This window comes from Gobio gobio (assembly GCF_949357685.1).
Source record: "Gobio gobio genome assembly, chromosome: 25".
In the NCBI taxonomy this organism is placed as follows: Eukaryota; Metazoa; Chordata; class Actinopteri; order Cypriniformes; family Gobionidae; genus Gobio; species Gobio gobio.
Genome location: NC_137121.1, coordinates 364,187 through 384,965, shown reverse-complemented (window position 1 = coordinate 384,965; position 20,779 = coordinate 364,187). Strand labels below are relative to the sequence as shown.

Below are 20,779 nucleotides of genomic sequence, written 5' to 3'. Positions count from 1 at the left end.
TGCGTGCGTGCGTGCGTGCGTGCGTGCGTGCGTGCGTGCGTGCGTGCGTGCGTGCGTGCGTGCGTGCGTGCGTGCGTGCGTGCGTGCGTGCGTGCGTGCGTGCGTGCGTGTGTTTGTGTTTGTTTATATTACATTGTAAGGATAGTAAAACCGGATGTGTCTGAGCACCCATAAACTTACCCTGGGATGGAGTGTAAAAGTTTCTTTATTTCCGCATAAAACATAAACATACACTGGATTTCATTACAAAAAATGTTTATCTACTTTTTACGGAAGTCAAAACAAGAAGCCTGATCTACAAACACATGAACAATAATCATAAACATACACTTATAATAAATACAAAAAACAGAAAGTATATGAATGACAACAGGGTGCAGTTCAACTTTAGCATGAAGACTCAATCCTGATCCTGTGGGACAGTTCAGCTCCGTTCACCAGTGTGTGAAGTACACTAGATAGTGAAGTACACTAGACAGTGAAGTACACTAGATAGTGAAGTACACTAGATAGTGAAGTACACTAGACAGTGAAGTACACTAGATAGTGAAGTACACTAGACAGTGAAGTACACTAGATAGTGAAGTACACTAGATAGTGATGACGTGATGTCAGCTTCACGTGTGTGTGTCTGCAGGGTTTCTCAGGACGTACACTAGACAGTGAAGTACACTAGATAGTGAAGTACACTAGATAGTGATGACGTGATGTCAGCTTCACGTGTGTGTGTCTGCAGGGTTTCTCAGGACGTACACTAGACAGTGAAGTACACTAGATAGTGAAGTACACTAGATAGTGAAGTACTCTAGATAGTGAAGTACACTAGATAGTGAAGTACTCTAGATAGTGAAGTACACTAGATAGTGAAGTACACTAGATAGTGATGACGTGATGTCAGCTTCACGTGTGTGTGTCTGCAGGGTTTCTCAGGACGTACACTAGACAGTGAAGTACACTAGATAGTGAAGTACACTAGATAGTGATGACGTGATGTCAGCTTCACGTGTGCTCTGATGCTTTGGTTTGGGGATTTTTGCTTGAATCTGGACAGAACTCCTGACGTGTTTCGGTGCATCCGTCACTTTAAAAGTTGTAAAAAAACATTTAACCGATTATTGTGGATTCAGTAAAATATTATCATCAACAGAAACATAAAATCGCCCTTTCTGCACAGCGGAGGATTGTAGGGCAGCGTCATACCTCATGATGTTCTTCCTCAGTGCTTCAGTCTCGTGTTCCTGCACTAATATCTAATCATCCTTTCATCAGGACTCGTTTACTGGAGGAGCAGAACGACTGAAACACGCATCACAGTGAGTCTGTGCTGGAACTGATGTCTCAGAGAAATACACTTACAGGGGCAATAGTGAAGTACACTAGTGAAGTACACTGAAGTTCACTAGAGAGTGAAGTACACTAGGTAGTGTACACTAGATAGTAAGTACACTAGGTAGTAAAGTCCACCAGATAGTAAAGTACACTAGGTAGTGTACACTAGATAGTAAAGTACACTAGGTAGTGAAGGTCAGTGAAGTACACTAGGTAATGTTCACTAGATAGTGAAGTACACTAGGTAGTGTACACTAGAAAGTGAAGTAAACTATGTAGTGTACACTAGATAGTGTACACTAGGTAGTGAAGTACAATAGGTATGTATATTTATTATAATTTTTTTAAATTTAGAGTGAAATACAAACCAGATGTGTTTTTGACATGCTTTGTGAGTTTCATTCGTTTACTAAGATTACGTTTTCTAGCATTATTTGTACTAATGAAATGCCCTAAAGTTTCTTTTCACCGGCACTTAAGCACCCACATGGCGCCCAAGTTTGAAAATCATTTTTTAAATTATTATTATTTAGTGTATAGATAGTGTACACTAGATAGTGAAGTACACTAGGTAGTGACGGTCAGTGAAGTACACTAGGTAGTGTACACTAGAGAGTGAAGTACACTAGGTAGTGTACACTAGAGAGTGAAGTACACTAGGTAGTGTACACTAGAGAGTGAAGTACACTAGGTAGTGTACACTAGATAGTGAAGTACACTAGGTAGTGTACACTAGATAGTGAAGTACACTAGGTAGTGTACACTAGAGAGTGAATTACACTAGGTAGTGTACACTAGAGAGTGAAGTACACTAGGTAGTGTACACTAGATAGTGAAGTACACTAGGTAGTGAAGTCCAGTGGAGAGCGGGTCAGTCTCCGCACAGGTTTCATTGGTCAGATAATCTGACCTGTGAGCAGTACCTCAGCACTCGTCCTCATGTCTTTATCTAGACTGGCCTCAGTCCTCACTCCTCGCTCCTCCCCTGCGTCATCTACGCCTCTGTTATTGCTCTGAAGAGGTTAGCGAAACATCACAGGGTAGCTTTATTATTTTCTGACTCTAGTGTAAGCACTAACTCGTCGTTTTGCTCCTCCAGTAAACGTGTTGATGTGAGAATGATGGTTTGTGCTGGAATACGAGCGGCTGAGGGAGAACATCATGTGTGCAGACGTGAAGTGTGTGTGTGTGTGAAGCACTTTCATGATCGCCCGGTAAACACCAGATCATTATTAGAGTCTAAATGAGGTGGAACTACTTTAATCGGCGGATGAGCAGCTCTATTGTGTTCTTATTTCTACTCATCTCTGGTTTCTAGCCCATGTTGATCATCTCGTATTTGTCCTTCAGGCTGCTGTCATCATCTTCCTCCTCATCCTCCTCTTCCTCGGGCTCTTCGTGAGGTTTGTCGTTGTGGTTGGAGTGATGCAGCTCGATCAACAGGAAGTAGATCACAGCGCCGACGATGCCCCCCACCAGCGGCCCGGCAACAGGGATCCACCACCAGTAATCTGCAGTGCTGCGCACACACACACACACACACACACACACACACACACACACACACACATCACAATATATCATGTGATTCTGCAGCAGCTTCACAATCACAGATAAAGCATATCTAGTGTTTCGCACAGGTTTCTGTGTGTGTCTGTTTAACTAATATAGTCAAACACACGTGTGTGTGTGTGTGTGTGTGTGTGTGTGTGTGTGTGTGTGTGTGTGTGTGTGTGTGTGTGTGTGTGTGTGTGTGTGTGTGTGTGTGTGTGTGTGAGAGAGAGAGAGAGAGATAATGTGATTCTGCATCCAGTCACATTTAAAGCTGTAGAGTGCATGTGATATTACGTAATGAACTGATCAATAGAGGTTGGTGTGTGTGTGTGTGTGTGTGTGTGTGTGTGTGTGTGTGTGTGTGTGTGTGTGTGTGTGTGTGTGTGTGTGTGTGTGTGTGTGTGTGTGTGTGTGTGTGTGTGTGTGTGTGTGTGTGTGTGTGTGTGTGTGTGTGTGTGTGTGTGTGTGTTAATTAGACCGTCAGAGCTCATTAACTCCAGCTGATGGTGGGAACAAACACTGATGCTGTGACTGAAGCTCTGTCCACATGGAGGTCTGAGGGCCTGGCGTTAGGACGATTCTAAGGGCCCACACACTTTCTGGGCCCCAGAGATCGGTTCATTAGAAGGTGGCCTAACAGTACTAGTAGTAATGTCAGAAATTATAAATATATAATCTATCAAAGAGTTACAAATAAAACCAAATTATGTCTTGCCATTACAAAAAAGGCATTTCATTTCATATTTCTGTTTGACTTTTATAATGTTATTTTTCATGTCATTGATGTTGAATATGAAAGTGAACAGCATGAGTAAGAAAGGACACCTCATAAGATCCACAATATGATTTTGAGCACTTCATTTAGTTTTGTTTTGTTGAAAGCCTTTCTTTAAAGTTAATTTCGTTTTGTATAAAGTGTAATCAATGTTTCCTCAACCAATCGCCTGGATTTAATAAATAATAAACAAATATAGCCGACTATAATCACGTCATGGATGCGCCGGCGCGTGAACTGGAGCGCGTCTCATAAGTGAAGCAAAACTCTAGTACACACACATGAGAAATGTCTATAGAAAGCTTGAAATGTCCACTTTTAACCCTCAAGCATAACAGCCCTTAATCCCGCCCTCGTGGACACATTTGGGCATGAAGGTCTCAGTTGTGCTTCCAAATTTTTTTTTATATAAATATTATATCACCATCTTTGATAAAATTCATTCAATCAATTCATGCCTTTTTTGTGATTTTGGGGTATTAATGAATTTATTTTTTATGTAAAATATGCTTATTTTTATGTTATATTTAATATTTCTTTAACTTCAGTAAAAAAAGAAGAGAGTCAAAACCTAAAACTGCGGTGACTTTGGTGACATCTGGTGACCAATAAGGGTACTAATTTATTTTTAAAGCTACAATATCAATAGCCACTAGATGGCGATATAACTCAATGGCTGCATATGGGCTGAACTCTGTTAAACAATGTTTTAAAAAATTAGCTCATTTAATTCCTTTGTTTGTGTATGTGTGAGTGAGTGACTTTTTTATTTGACAAAAATAAAAAACAAAAACTCACTGTTATAGGCTCATTCAATGGCTTTCAATACAATGCTTTTGTGGATGTGTGTGTGTGTGTGTGTGTGTGTGTGTGTGTGTACATGTTTTTCTATCCTGGTGGGGACTTCAGCCTGACTGTAGACGGACTCATGGGGACTCATCTCCTAAATTGAGGTCCTCATGGGTACAAAAGCTTATAAATCATTCAGAATGAGCTTTTATGAAAATGTAAAAATGCAGAATGTTTCCTGTGATGGGAATATCAGGACACAAATGTGTATAATGACATGGGTATGACACAGGTATTACAAAAAGAGGGTGAAATATGAGGACGTTCCCCATGTCCTCACTTTTCAAAATGCTTATAAATCACACAGAATGAGTTTTTTTTCACAGAAAGTGAACTGCACAGTCTCCTGTGAGGGCTAGGTTTAGGGGCAGGGGCAATGTGTGTGTGTGTGTGTGTGTGTGTGTGTGTGTGTGTGTGTGTGTGTGTGTGTGTGTGTGTGTGTGTGTGTGTGTGTGTGTGTGTGTGTGTGTGTGTGTGTGTGTGTGTGTGTGTGTGTGTGTGTGTGTGTGTGTGTGTGTGTGTGTGTGTGTGTGTGTGTGTGTGTGTGTGTGTGTGATGGGTAGGTTTAGGGTCAGTGTAAGGGGATAGAAAATACGGTTTGTACGGTATAAAAACCATTACGCCTATGGAATGTCCTCACATTTCACAAAAACAAACATGTGTGTGTGTGTGTGTGTGTGTGTGTGTGTGTGTGTGTGTGTGTGTGTGTGTGTGTGTGTGTGTGTGTGTGTGTGTGTGTGTGAGAGAGAGTGTTTGCCACATTGAGAATGTTGTATAGGCTCGCTCCTTCATTTGTGTGCATGTATGATCTGCATGGCCCCACTTTATATTAGGTGGCCTTAACTACTATGTACTTACATCAAAAAATAAGTACAATGTACTTACTGTGCCCATATTGTATTGCAAAACACCTTTGCTGATATTGAGGTGGGATACGGGTAGGGTTAGGGACAGGTGTGGTGGTGTGGGTAAGTTTAAGGGTAGGGTTAGGGACAGGTGTGGTGGTATGGGTCAGTTTAAGGGTAGGGTTAGGGACAGGTGTGGTGGTGTGGGTAAGTTTAAGGGTAGAGTTAGAGACAGGTGTGGTGGTGTGGGTAAGTTTAAGGGTAGGGTTAGGGACAGGTGTGGTGGTATGGGTCAGTTTAAGGGTAGAGTTAGAGACAGGTGTGGTGGTATGGGTCAGTTTAAGGGTAGGGTTAGGGACAGGTGTGGTGGTGTGGGTAAGTTTAAGGGTAGAGTTAGAGACAGGTGTGGTGGTGTGGGTAAGTTTAAGGGTAGGGTTAGGGACAGGTGTGGTGGTGTGGGTAAGTTTAAGGGTAGAGTTAGAGACAGGTGTGGTGGTGTGGGTAAGTTTAAGGGTAGGGTTAGGGACAGGTGTGGTGGTATGGGTCAGTTTAAGGGTAGGGTTAGGGACAGGTGTGGTGGTGTGGGTAAGTTTAAGGGTAGAGTTAGAGACAGGTGTGGTGGTGTGGGTAAGTTTAAGGGTAGAGTTAGGGACAGGTGTGGTGGTGTGGGTAAGTTTAAGGGTAGAGTTAGGGACAGGTGTGGTGGTGTGGGTAAGTTTAAGGGTAGGGTTAGGGACAGGTGTGGTGGTGTGGGTAAGTTTAAGGGTAGGGTTAGGGACAGGTGTGGTGGTGTGGGTAAGTTTAAGGGTAGGGTTAGGGACAGGTGTGGTGGTGTGGGTAAGTTTAAGGGTAGGGTTAGGGACAGGTGTGGTGGTGTGGGTAAGTTTAAGGGTAGGGTTAGGGACAGGTGTGGTGGTGTGGGTAAGTTTAAGGGTAGGGTTAGGGACAGGTGTGGTGGTGTGGGTAAGTTTAAGGGTAGGGTTAGGGACAGGTGTGGTGGTGTGGGTTAGTTTAAGGGTAGGGTTAGGGACAGGTGTGGTGGTGTGGGTAAGTGTAAGGGTAGGGTTAGGGACAGGTGTGGTGGTGTGGGTCAGTTTAAGGGTAGGGTTAGGGACAGGTGTGGTGGTGTGGGTTAGTTTAAGGGTAGGGTTAGGGACAGGTGTGGTGGTGTGGGTAAGTTTAAGGGTAGGGTTAGGGACAGGTGTGGTGGTGTGGGTCAGTTTAAGGGTAGGGTTAGGGACAGGTGTGGTGGTGTGGGTTAGTTTAAGGGTAGGGTTAGGGACAGGTGTGGTGGTGTGGGTAAGTGTAAGGGTAGGGTTAGGGACAGGTGTGGTGGTGTGGGTCAGTTTAAGGGTAGGGTTAGGGACAGGTGTGGTGGTGTGGGTTAGTTTAAGGGTAGGGTTAGGGACAGGTGTGGTGGTGTGGGTAAGTTTAAGGGTAGGGTTAGGGACAGGTGTGGTGGTGTGGGTAATTGTAAGGGTAGGGTTAGGGACAGGTGTGGTGGTGTGGGTAAGTTTAAGGTTAGGGTTAGGGACAGGTGTGGTGGTGTGGGTAAGTTTAAGGGTAGGGTTAGGGACAGGTGTGGTGGTGTGGGTAAGTTTAAGGGTAGGGTTAGGGACAGGTGTGGTGGTGTGGGTAAGTGTAAGGGTAGGGTTAGGGACAGGTGTGGTGGTGTGGGTCAGTTTAAGGGTAGGGTTAGGGACAGGTGTGGTGGCGTGGGTCAGTTTAAGGGTAGGGTTAGGGACAGGTGTGGTGGTGTGGGTCAGTTTAAGGGTAGGGTTAGGGACAGGTGTGGTGGTGTGGGTCAGTTTAAGGGTAGAGTTAGGGACAGGTGTGGTGGTATGGGTAAGTTTTAGGGTAGGGTTAGGGACAGGTGTGGTGGTATGGGTAAGTTTAAGGGTAGGGTTAGGGACAGGTGTGGTGGTATGGATAAGTTTAAGGGTAGGGTTAGGGACAGGTGTGGTGGTGTGGGTAAGTTTAAGGGTAGGGTTAGGGACAGGTGTGGTGGTGTGGGTAAGTTTAAGGGTAGGGTTAGGGACAGGTGTGGTGGTGTGGGTAAGTTTAAGGGTAGGGTTAGGGACAGGTGTGGTGGTATGGGTAAGTTTAAGGGTAGAGTTAGGGACAGGTGTGGTGGTATGGGTAAGTTTAAGGGTAGGGTTAGGGACAGGTGTGGTGGTATGGGTAAGTTTAAGGGTAGAGTTAGGGACAGGTGTGGTGGTATGAGTAAGTTTAAGGGTAGGGTTAGGGACAGGTGTGGTGGTGTGGGTGAGTTTAAGGGTAGGGTTAGGGACAGGTGTGGTGGTATGGGTAAGTTTAAGGGTAGGGTTAGGGACAGGTGTGGTGGTATGGGTCAGTTTAAGGGTAGGGTTAGGGACAGGTGTGGTGGTGTGGGTAAGTTTAAGGGTAAAGTTAGGGACAGGTGTGGTGGTGTGGGTGAGTTTAAGGGTAGGGTTAGGGACAGGTGTGGTGGTGTGGGTAAGTTTAAGGGTAGGGTTAGGGACAGGTGTGGTGGTATGAGTAAGTTTAAGGGTAGGGTTAGGGACAGGTGTGGTGGTATGGGTAAGTTTAAGGGTAGGGTTAGGGACAGGTGTGGTGGTATGGGTAAGTTTAAGGGTAGGGTTAGGGACAGGTGTGGTGGTGTGGGTAAGTTTAAGGGTAGGGTTAGGGACAGGTGTGGTGGTATGGGTAAGTTTAAGGGTAGGGTTAGGGACAGGTGTGGTGGTATGAGTAAGTTTAAGGGTATAGTTAGGGACAGGTGTGGTGGTATGAGTAAGTTTAAGGGTAGGGTTAGGGACAGGTGTGGTGGTATGGGTAAGTTTAAGGGTAGGGTTAGGGACAGGTGTGGTGGTATGGGTCAGTTTAAGGGTAGAGTTAGGGAAAGGTGTGGTGGTGTGGGTAAGTTTAAGGGTAGAGTTAGGGACAGGTGTGGTGGTGTGGGTTAGTTTAAGGGTAGGGTTAGGGACAGGTGTGGTGGTGTGGGTAAGTTTAAGGGTAGAGTTAGAGACAGGTGTGGTGGTGTGGGTAAGTTTAAGGGTAGGGTTAGGGACAGGTGTGGTGGTATGGGTCAGTTTAAGGGTAGAGTTAGAGACAGGTGTGGTGGTGTGGGTAAGTTCAAGGGTAGGGTTAGGGACAGGTGTGGTGGTGTGGGTCAGTTTAAGGGTAGGGTTAGGGACAGGTGTGGTGGTATGAGTAAGTTTAAGGGTAGGGTTAGGGACAGGTGTGGTGGTGTGGGTCAGTTTAAGGGTAGGGTTAGGGACAGGTGTGGTGGTATGGGTAAGTTTAAGGGTAGGGTTAGGGACAGGTGTGGTGGTATGGGTCAGTTTAAGGGTAGGGTTAGGGACAGGTGTGGTGGTATGGGTAAGTTTAAGGGTAGGGTTAGGGACAGGTGTGGTGGTATGGGTAAGTTTAAGGGTAGGGTTAGGGACAGGTGTGGTGGTATGGGTAAGTTTAAGGGTAGGGTTAGGGACAGGTGTGGTGGTGTGGGTAAGTTTAAGGGTAGGGTTAGGGACAGGTGTGGTGGTATGGGTAAGTTTAAGGGTAGGGTTAGGGACAGGTGTGGTGGTATGAGTAAGTTTAAGGGTAGAGTTAGGGACAGGTGTGGTGGTATGAGTAAGTTTAAGGGTAGGGTTAGGGACAGGTGTGGTGGTATGGGTAAGTTTAAGGGTAGGGTTAGGGACAGGTGTGGTGGTATGGGTCAGTTTAAGGGTAGAGTTAGGGAAAGGTGTGGTTGTGTGGGTAAGTTTAAGGGTAGAGTTAGGGACAGGTGTGGTGGTGTGGGTTAGTTTAAGGGTAGGGTTAGGGACAGGTGTGGTGGTGTGGGTAAGTTTAAGGGTAGAGTTAGAGACAGGTGTGGTGGTGTGGGTAAGTTTAAGGGTAGGGTTAGGGACAGGTGTGGTGGTATGGGTCAGTTTAAGGGTAGAGTTAGGGACAGGTGTGGTGGTGTGGGTAAGTTTAAGGGTAGAGTTAGAGACAGGTGTGGTGGTATGGGTCAGTTTAAGGGTAGGGTTAGGGACAGGTGTGGTGGTGTGGGTCAGTTTAAGGGTAGAGTTAGGGACAGGTGTGGTGGTATGGGTCAGTTTAAGGGTAGGGTTAGGGACAGGTGTGGTGGTGTGGGTAAGTTTAAGGGTAAAGTTAGGGACAGGTGTGGTGGTGTGGGTGAGTTTAAGGGTAGGGTTAGGGACAGGTGTGGTGGTGTGGGTAAGTTTAAGGGTAGGGTTAGGGACAGGTGTGGTGGTATGAGTAAGTTTAAGGGTAGGGTTAGGGACAGGTGTGGTGGTATGGGTAAGTTTAAGGGTAGGGTTAGGGACAGGTGTGGTGGTATGGGTAAGTTTAAGGGTAGGGTTAGGGACAGGTGTGGTGGTGTGGGTAAGTTTAAGGGTAGGGTTAGGGACAGGTGTGGTGGTATGGGTAAGTTTAAGGGTAGGGTTAGGGACAGGTGTGGTGGTATGAGTAAGTTTAAGGGTATAGTTAGGGACAGGTGTGGTGGTATGAGTAAGTTTAAGGGTAGGGTTAGGGACAGGTGTGGTGGTATGGGTAAGTTTAAGGGTAGGGTTAGGGACAGGTGTGGTGGTATGGGTCAGTTTAAGGGTAGAGTTAGGGAAAGGTGTGGTGGTGTGGGTAAGTTTAAGGGTAGAGTTAGGGACAGGTGTGGTGGTGTGGGTTAGTTTAAGGGTAGGGTTAGGGACAGGTGTGGTGGTGTGGGTAAGTTTAAGGGTAGAGTTAGAGACAGGTGTGGTGGTGTGGGTAAGTTTAAGGGTAGGGTTAGGGACAGGTGTGGTGGTATGGGTCAGTTTAAGGGTAGAGTTAGAGACAGGTGTGGTGGTGTGGGTAAGTTCAAGGGTAGGGTTAGGGACAGGTGTGGTGGTGTGGGTCAGTTTAAGGGTAGGGTTAGGGACAGGTGTGGTGGTATGAGTAAGTTTAAGGGTAGGGTTAGGGACAGGTGTGGTGGTGTGGGTCAGTTTAAGGGTAGGGTTAGGGACAGGTGTGGTGGTATGGGTAAGTTTAAGGGTAGGGTTAGGGACAGGTGTGGTGGTATGGGTCAGTTTAAGGGTAGGGTTAGGGACAGGTGTGGTGGTATGGGTAAGTTTAAGGGTAGGGTTAGGGACAGGTGTGGTGGTATGGGTAAGTTTAAGGGTAGGGTTAGGGACAGGTGTGGTGGTATGGGTAAGTTTAAGGGTAGGGTTAGGGACAGGTGTGGTGGTGTGGGTAAGTTTAAGGGTAGGGTTAGGGACAGGTGTGGTGGTATGGGTAAGTTTAAGGGTAGGGTTAGGGACAGGTGTGGTGGTATGAGTAAGTTTAAGGGTAGAGTTAGGGACAGGTGTGGTGGTATGAGTAAGTTTAAGGGTAGGGTTAGGGACAGGTGTGGTGGTATGGGTAAGTTTAAGGGTAGGGTTAGGGACAGGTGTGGTGGTATGGGTCAGTTTAAGGGTAGAGTTAGGGAAAGGTGTGGTTGTGTGGGTAAGTTTAAGGGTAGAGTTAGGGACAGGTGTGGTGGTGTGGGTTAGTTTAAGGGTAGGGTTAGGGACAGGTGTGGTGGTGTGGGTAAGTTTAAGGGTAGAGTTAGAGACAGGTGTGGTGGTGTGGGTAAGTTTAAGGGTAGGGTTAGGGACAGGTGTGGTGGTATGGGTCAGTTTAAGGGTAGAGTTAGGGACAGGTGTGGTGGTGTGGGTAAGTTTAAGGGTAGAGTTAGAGACAGGTGTGGTGGTGTGGGTAAGTTTAAGGGTAGGGTTAGGGACAGGTGTGGTGGTATGGGTCAGTTTAAGGGTAGGGTTAGGGACAGGTGTGGTGGTGTGGGTCAGTTTAAGGGTAGAGTTAGGGACAGGTGTGGTGGTGTGGGTAAGTTTAAGGGTAGGGTTAGGGACAGGTGTGGTGGTATGGGTCAGTTTAAGGGTAGAGTTAGGGACAGGTGTGGTGGTGTGGGTCAGTTTAAGGGTAGGGTTAGGGACAGGTGTGGTGGTGTGGGTCAGTTTAAGGGTAGAGTTAGGGACAGGTGTGGTGGTGTGGGTAAGTTTAAGGGTAGAGTTAGAGACAGGTGTGGTGGTGTGGGTAAGTTTAAGGGTAGGGTTAGGGACAGGTGTGGTGGTATGGGTCAGTTTAAGGGTAGGGTTAGGGACAGGTGTGGTGGTGTGGGTAAGTTTAAGGGTAGGGTTAGGGACAGGTGTGGTGGTGTGGGTAAGTTTAAGGGTAGGGTTAGGGACAGGTGTGGTGGTGTGGGTCAGTTTAAGGGTAGGGTTAGGGACAGGTGTGGTGGTGTGGGTCAGTTTAAGGGTAGGGTTAGGGACAGGTGTGGTGGTATGGGTAAGTTTAAGGGTAGGGTTAGGGACAGGTGTGGTGGTATGGGTCAGTTTAAGGGTAGGGTTAGGGACAGGTGTGGTGGTGTGGGGAAGTTTAAGGGTAGGGTTAGGGACAGGTGTGGTGGTGTGGGTAAGTTTAAGGGTAGGGTTAGGGACAGGTGTGGTGGTATGGGTCAGTTTAAGGGTAGGGTTAGGTGTAAAGGAAGGGTCAACTGTGTCATTACAAATATAAGTACAGAAATTAATTACAGATGTAATTACATGCAGGTATTTTTAAAAATGTAAGTACAATGTAAAACATGTATGTACACAATAAGTGCATTGTATCAAATGATTAATTAAAATGTTAGTACATAGTAGTTAAGGCCATCTAATATAAAGTGGGTCCGTCTGCATTGTGTTGGATTTATTTATTTTTATTGGACAAATTGAAAAAAATATGTTTGGAATTACAGTTTTTTCCATTCGTTCCTATGGGTGCCCATTTTTGTCCACGAAGGCGGGATTAAGGACTTTTTTTTTCAAGGACTTAACATTGTAGAATCGAGTAAATTTTTTTGTGTGTGTTCAGGTGGAAAACTTAGGAAAAGTAGCTAAGTCTTGTACCGCTCAGAATAAGGAAAGTATAAAAAAAAAAAAAAAAAAAAAAAAAAAAATTTTTGCCCTCATTTGTCCAGAAGACGGCTTTAGGGTTAAAGGAAACGATTCAAAACCGAAAAAATAGGCTGCTTTCTGAATATGTAATGTGCATTTCTGTCTAGAGGCGTGTTCACTACTGTCTATCAACCTCATCTTCTCAGCAGACACTTATATCACTTATATCACGTAAATGCTCATCATGGTTTAGAATTCTCTCCAGTATACATATTTATATCATTAAATAATTATTAATAAAAGTACTTAGTCGACTAATGGCTTAAATTAACAACTAGTCCAGTAGAAAAACAACTTTATTCGGGGGCAGCCCAACTTATTTAACATAACCAGCACGTCACACAGGGCATTCTGGGCTGAGTGAGCGAAGCGTAATAGGTCAGTATTATTAAATTGCAGACAGAGATTTTGGACAGCTAGTTTGGCTTGTATGTTTGGTGTGGAATGGCTGCGGTAGGGCCCAACACTGCTAGCGGTGGCGGCCCTGAGTGCACTAAAGCAGTGGTTCTCAACCTGTTTTCAGTGATGTACCCCCTGTGAAATATTTACCCCTATTTACCCCCTGACCAGCGCAAAGCATTTTTGGTTGGAAAAAAAAGACTTAAAACTTTGGAACAAATAAACACATACAAAATTAAAACATTTGAAAAAAATTAACTATTTCGAACATTTTAAATGATAATAATCCATGACTAAATGTATTGCAAATATTTCTCATCACTAAAATGTAGTGATTCAAACTAATGTAGTGAAAACAGTGACAATATTTCTGAAATGGAAATCGGGGACATTTCCTATTTGAGTTGTCAAAATATCACTCAAATCTCATTTGTTATTATATTTTAATTAAAAAACAGGGACAATACATTTTTGAATGTTTTTGTTGTTGTGGAGTCCTATTATACTAGTATATTATTATTAACATTAATAAGTATTATGATTTAGTTTGATTATTAGGATTTTTGGTTTGGATTTAATACAATAAAAAAACAAACAAACAATGAAAACAGTTAATGGTAAGCTAACCACTGTAAATAAGCAGTTCAAAACAATATTATTAACATTTTATAATTGTATTTAAGTTTATACTATATAAATTACTTTTTTTTACTTCAAAAGTTGTGTTACATTTATGCTTGAAAATAATTCTTACTTTCCTTAATTGGTCTTGTTATTTAGCATTTTAGGATTATTTTAAGCAGAAAGTATATGTATTCTGCACATGTATTGGTTGCAAGTGTAATTGTTTGGGATTTTTTATATTTAAGTTATAGTTCAGATGTGTGGTAATCACTGCGTTGTGACTGCAGAACTTTTGGGGACAAAACAATCCCACACCTTGAGGCTCTGTTATAAAGCACATACAATATTACTTTAAATTAAAAACGAATACTTAGTATGTTACTACCTTGAAAGCGACAACGAGGTTTCTTTTGATATTTGACGATAATGGCGCTCTGTCTGCTCTCGACTCGTTCTTCATGAAGTAGTAGCGGCGCGGCGCGACCGAGTAGAGTCAGCGTAGCAGCTGTGTGTTGGTTGGGCGCTTTTTTCCAATATATCTGCGGGTTGTTTGGAACGAGATGTAAAACGGGGACATTTCTGGGGACAACTCCAGTCGGGGACAGAACATTAAAAACCGGGAAACGATGACGTCTGGTCACCCTATCGTTGATCCAAGTGACTGACAGGTGATGCCAGGCGGCATATGACAGGTCAGGCCAAACCATCCTGGTATGGGGGAGACTCTGGGTTTTTAGGATAATGAAATTGAATAGCCTACTGAATATAAAATTTATTTTATGAACTTATACTTATATTTTCCTGAAATATTTATTAAGTAATTATTTTTAAAGGATTTTTGCATGGATGCTACTTTTTAAATATATGTAGGCTATATTTTAAAATCTCACGTACCACCTGCAGTGCCTTGACGTAGCCCCATTTGAGAACCACTGGGCTAAAGAACCCCAGCTCTGACACCTCAGCCCAGAGCAGCAGAGGATACAGCTGCACCATTCAAGCCCAGCTCTAAACAGTGTGTGTAAAGACACCACTTCAGAAGTGCTTCTTCAGGCTATAAATGTGACACTAGACAGCTAAAGGATGTCACGTTAAGAGTCCTTGTTTCAAGGAAACACATTCTGCTGATTCGAGCGCGAGAGTCTGTCAGCCGCTCCAGATCACTGATGGCTTCTGTGGAGTTACGCACCTGAACACCTCCATCCCCCATCCGGCCGCAGCGGTGAAGAGTCGCGGGCCGAGGTCTCGCGCGGGGTTCAGCGGGTAACCGCAGTTCAGCCCCATCGACACGCTGATGCCCAGCAGGATCAGACCCACGGCCAGCGGCTCCACGCCTTTAGGAGCGCCGATGTTCCTCCCGTCCACGATGGCCAGAATGCAGAGCACCAGCATTCCTGTTCCCACCACCTGACAGACGGAGATCAGGTCAGTCACGAACTCCACTCGCTCCAGGAAACACTCGTTTATTAGACGGGTTTGAATCAGGACACCGGGCTCAAAGCGGATTGCAGAAGCGTTGAGCTGATGGATGTGCTGGTCTGGGTTACAGCGGTCAAACACTGACCGGATGTGTTAAATCAGACTGACCTGATCCACGAATCCGCCCAGGACGCTCAGGTGTCTCCCCGGATACGACGCAAAGATGTGTCCTGTGGCGTTGATTCCCGTCACCGACAGAATCCCGCTGGTGAAATCCATGAAGGCATCTGAACACACAAACACACACATCAGATCCAAAACACTCGGCGAACCACTGGACTCCATCAAACTCACCGTAATACAGTCCGAACACTGCGGCCGCTCCGACAAACGCCCCGAGCATCTGCGCCGCCACATAGATGGGAAACTTCCAGATCTTCAGCTTCCCCAGGATCACCATCGCCAGAGACACGGCCGGATTGAGGTGACCGCCTGAGGAAACAAACATCAGACAGCTTCAATAGCTCACACATTGCACTAAAGTCTAAACATATTTACAGAACAACCTGTCAATTTTACAATTTTATTCAAAAATGTCATTTACAAAAAAACTAACGGGTAAATCCATCAGACATTTTTTCCTGAATTTTCAAGGCAACGCTGAGACTAAAATCTATTTTGTACCTTTAATACTGACATCCACTATTCACAAAGACATGATGTCTAAGCATGTCCATCTACTACACACACACACACACAACTTGACCCTAAAGAATGAGTTAATTACAGGCTGATCACAAATTAAAATACTAGAAAAGGCAGTGTCCTCACAACTGTGTTCCTTTTTTAGTAAGAAATGGTATCTGCGAAGATTTCCAGTCTCAAACTGCTCTGTCCAGTCCTCGTGGTCAGTGAGGAACCTGGGTTTGCTCTTATCTGAGGGTCAGAGAGATCATGTGACTCGACGCCTCATCCACACGACATCCTCAACAAACCCGTCTCCGGCGGGATGACTCCGATCTTCCGAATGTTCTGATCTAATCTGACCTCTGACCTGTGATGTTGCCTGACTCAGTGAGTCAACTGAGCGACTGAATCAACACTAAACTGATTCCAGCCATCACTGTTAGGCTGCTTTGAAACATTCGCACTTTATAAATAAAGGTGACTTGACACACACAGACACACACAGACACACACAGACACACACAGACACACACACACACACACACACACACACACACACACACACACATACACACACACACACTGTAGGATCAATGAATCCGTCCTGACGCTCCAGGCGCTGTATGACCTCAAAAGCAGTCGAGAGGAACGTTCATTCAAGCCTGACGGATCAAATCAATGTGTCAATCACAGAAAAACATGGCCGCCGTCTCACCTGACAGACTCATCTACAGACAAACAGAACCGGACAACCATCATGTGGACCGATAGGATTTATAGATCCGTTCTGGGAAGTCCAATGATCAGATGATGTTATTCCAGCTGGCCATGACATCATCATACGCAGACACACATGATGCTCTTCCTCAGTGTTTTTATTATTGCTCTGATCCCATTGGAGGATCTTTGTTCTGGCTTTAAGAAGAAACTGCTTCTCCAGTAAATGTCAGAATGTTTAGAAGTTTGTGCTGGAAAACCAGACACACACTGAGGAAGAGCATGATGTGTGTGGTGTTATATAAGCTCATGTGTGTGTGTGTGTGTTTACCCGACACGCCGCCGGACACGTAGACGCCCATCATGAGTCCGGTGCTGAAGCCGATGTGGACGGTCAGCGGCTCGCCCAGAGTGTTTCTGCTCAACACCGTCTGCGCCACCGACCCGCAGCCAAACAACTGACACAACAACACAACAACACACAATGACAGTAGAACACAACAGTAAATATTCCTGTCCGTCTGTGTAAAGCGGTTTAATAAAGTTGTGTCTGAATGAACAGAAGCAGAAACTCACCACCAGCACGAAGGTCCCCAGGAACTCGGCCAGGAACTCTTTAAAGATGCTGTGTTTGATGGCACAGTGATGCTTCATGATCGCGTGTGTGTGTCTGATGTGACTGAACACACTCGACGCGCCGCTGCGAGTGAGCCTCAGATGGGACGGTCCGAACACACACACACACACACACATATCCATTGATCTGTCTCATTATAGAAGAGCAGCTCAATCTGAGCTAAACATCCACCGCAAACATCACTTCATTTATTTAAGAGAACCATACTTTTATTCATCACTGACGCATTAAAGACATTTATAATGTTACTAAAGACTTCTAAACTTTATATTCATCAAAGAGTTTCCACAGAAATATGAACTGTGTTCAATGATAATAATCAGAAATCCTCATATGAGATCATGGGCGTCAGAAGCAGAACAAATGTGGGTGGGTCTTCTCTCAGAAATGTTTTTTACTGGAGTAGATGCCATTACATTAAGTGCAAATATACCGCCGTGTTTACTGAACGTCTGGTTGGACAAGACAAGATTACGGAAATCACGTGTCAGTGAGAGTGGCAGTGGTGTAGGGGTGAGACACACGGCATCAGGTTTTGACGCAATCGACCCGAGGTTCGAATCCGCCCTTTGCTGAACTCACTCTACTCCCTTTGCCCATCACACATCAGATCGGAAAGGCCTTTATTTTCAATAAAAATGAAGAAAATATTAGAAAAGTGGAAATTAACACGTGTTTAATAATAAGTGTTTATCGGTTAGGGGTGAACAGACATGTGCTGGATTAGAGACGATAAAAGTGAGTGGGTCCAATATCATTGATCGTAACAAGTGGGTGGGTCTTGGCCCGCCCTCATACAATGGGTCCAACGCCCATGTGTGAGAATGATCAGTGAAGGGTCATGTGACACTGAAGACTGGAGGAATGATAAATTCAGCTCTGATCACTGAATAAATGACACTTTACCATATATTCACATCGAGAACAGCTGATCTACACTGGAGTGTGTGTGTGTGTGTGTGTGTGTGTGTGTGTGTGTGTGTGTGTGTGTGTGTGTGTGTGTGTGTGTGTGTGTGTGTGTGTGTGTGTGTGTGTGTGTGTGTGTGTGTGTGTGTGTGTGTGTGTGTGTGTGTGTGTGTGTGTGTGTGTGTGAACAGCTGATCTACACTGGAGGAATATTACACTGGAGTTATGATCAGATGAACAGCATTTATTGCTGTCTCTGCAGTTAAAAAACGAAGTCGCCAATTCTGGCTATACTTTCGTCATTTGAATAATTTCTTTATTTGTATTGTATTTATTGATCACTCAGGGTTATCTGATTTAACTACTTGTGGCTTGTGTTTTGTTATGATCCCCTGCACTTTAGGCATTTTGCACACATTTGTTCTGATTCTGACTTTTTTAATATTAGAAAGGTTTATTCTGTTCTAATTGAATTGTGCAGATGAGTTTGATTGTTGCGCTGTACTTCGAGCAAGGCTTGATCATTCTGATGCGACTGTAAACCTTTAGTCGGGCACACCCCTAGTAATCACAGTACCATGGTAAAGTATCAATCTGCTTTATTAAAACATATCATATTAAAGGGCATATTGCAGGTTAGTATAGAAAAATAATGTAGGAACTAGATTTTCTATAAAATATACTTATAAATACGCTATTAAGGCTTTCGGAGTCGTTTTTGTGAGAAAATGTTACTTATGCATCTAAAAATGCCAAAACCGGACGTGACGTAACGAGAGGGAGTGTGGTGAATTTCAGCGATAGGAAAACAATGGATCGCAATGACAGTTCAGACGCTGAGGACATTATAAATGTTTATTAATACTCATATGGCAGACCACAGCCATACAATTATGACACACAATTAAGGACAGACCAGGATTAGACAGAACAGCGATTAGAGGAGACCTATGAGTATTAGTGTGAGGAGAAACAGAGGAGAACAGAGCAGGTGAGAGAACAGTGTTTGCTTATATATACGCTAGCTAACGATATGAACACTGTTCAGATTACAATACTGTACTGATTATCATCATGTATCAGGCAATAGCAAAGCTGGTAACGTTATTGTCATCTAGTATTGATCCTCACCAATAACAGAAACTAATATGCTTTGACCAACAGGAAAACTCACACTCGTTAATATCCGTCCACACTAAACGTAATGTGATATAACGTTAGCGGTTTCTGATCACGACTGATTTGGTAATTAGCAAATGTTTAAAAAACAAGACACGTCACGGTGCACAGCTCATGTTTTCCCCAAGCTGGATCTCTGACGGGTCCGTGACCATCACGTCTCCCGCCGGAGGCCGAACCACAGACACTGTAGTGTTATTGTGTTTATCCTTTATTCATTAATTCTGTATTATGGGTTTATTTCGTGCCGATTCACCGATAGTGTGAGGATGTACACTCACCTAAAGGATTATTAGGAACACCTGTTCAATTTCTCATTAATGCAATTATCTAATCAACCAATCACATGGCAGTTGCTTCAATGCATTTAGGGGTGTGGTCCTGGTCAAGACAATCTCCTGAACTCCACACTGAATGTCGGAATGGGAAAGAAAGGTGATTTAAGCAAGTTTGAGCGTGGCATGGTTGTTGGAGCCAGACGGGCCGGTCTGAGTATTTCACAATCTGCTCAGTTACTGGGATTTTCACGCACAACCATTTCTAGGGTTTACAAAGAATGGTGTGAAAAGGGAAAAACATCCAGTATGCGGCAGTCCTGTGGGAGAAAATGCCTTGTTGATGCTAGAGGTCAGAGGTCATGGGCCGACTGATTCAAGCTGATAGAAGAGCAACTTTGACTGAAATAACCACTCGTTACAACCGAGGTCTGCAGCAAAGCATTTGTGAAGCCACAACACACACAACCTTGAGGCGGATGGGCTACAACAGCAGAAGACCCCACCGGGTACCACTCATCTCCACTACAAATAGGAAAAAGAGGCGACAATTTGCACCAGCTCACCAAAATTGGACAGTTGAAGACTGGAAAAATGTTGCCTGGTCTGATGAGTCTGGATTTCTGTTGAGACATTCAATTCAATTCAATTCAATTCAGATGGTAGAGTCAGAATTTGGCGTAAACAGAATGAGAACATGGATCCATCATGCCTTGTTACCACTGTGCAGGCTGGTGGTGGTGGTGTAATGGTGTGGGGGATGTTTTCTTGGCACACTTTAGGCCCCTTAGTGCCAATTGGGCATGGTTTAAATGCCACGGCCTACCTGAGCATTGTTTCTGCCCATGTCCATCCCTTTATGAGCACCATGTCCCCATCCTCTGATGGCTACTTCCAGCAGGATAATGCACCGTCACAAAGCTCCAATCATTTCAAATTGGTTTCTTGAACATGACAATGAGTTCACTGGACTAAAATGGCCCCACAGTCACCAGATCTCAACCCAATAGAGCATCTTTGGTATGTGGTGGAATGGGAGCTTCGTGCCCTGGATGTGCATCCCACAAATCTCCATCAACTGCAAGATGCTCTCCTATCAATATGGCCAACATTTCTAAAGAATGCTTTCAGCAGCTTGTAGAGTCAATGCCACGTAGAATTAAGGCAGTTCTGAAGGCCAAAGGGGGTCAAACACAGTATTAGTGTGTGTTCCTAATAATCCTTTAGGTTAGTGTATGTGACGTTATGAGTATGTATTTGAGTGAACTTGAATGTACATACATGGCATGAATAAAATATTTACATTACCAGCACATAATTCCAAACTTTTTTCGAAAAAGTGTGAGACTGTATTCATTTGTGTTAATGTACATACTTTGTATTCATCAATGTAAACACGACAGCAAAGAAGCATTGCATGTGGATGTTTATTCATTTAATATCATCCTTTAGGCAAGCTACACACTGCCTGTGAGACGCGAAAGCGCAAGCTAGAAATAGAACCAATGCATTCTTTTCACGACACGCAAGCGTGCTGGAAGCGTTTCCAGGCAAAATAGAATAGGAAAAGCTGTTTGTACATATTAATAAATGACATTTTGATGTTTGAAAGTCTCTAGGTTTTGACATAAATGCAG

The 20,779-nt window shown here is 44.3% G+C and overlaps 2 protein-coding genes across 2 annotated transcripts in view; one reads left to right on the top strand and one right to left on the bottom strand.

Moving 5' to 3' along the window:
- Window positions 1-20,779, top strand: part of LOC307121775 (uncharacterized protein) — a gene marked incomplete at its 5' end in the record, with an annotated part of 194,234 nt that overhangs the window by 76,685 nt on the left and 96,770 nt on the right. The gene's annotated exons all lie outside the window — the stretch shown is intronic.
- aqp9a (aquaporin 9a) lies at window positions 189-16,904 on the bottom strand (the record flags this gene model as incomplete). Its single annotated transcript, XM_079809244.1, has 6 exons — window positions 189-2,848; window positions 14,512-14,729; window positions 14,910-15,028; window positions 15,096-15,233; window positions 16,477-16,603; window positions 16,722-16,904. The coding sequence occupies 6 exons, from the start codon at window positions 16,902-16,904 to the stop codon at window positions 2,644-2,646; spliced, it is 990 nt and encodes a 329-aa protein (XP_079665370.1). The 3' UTR covers window positions 189-2,643.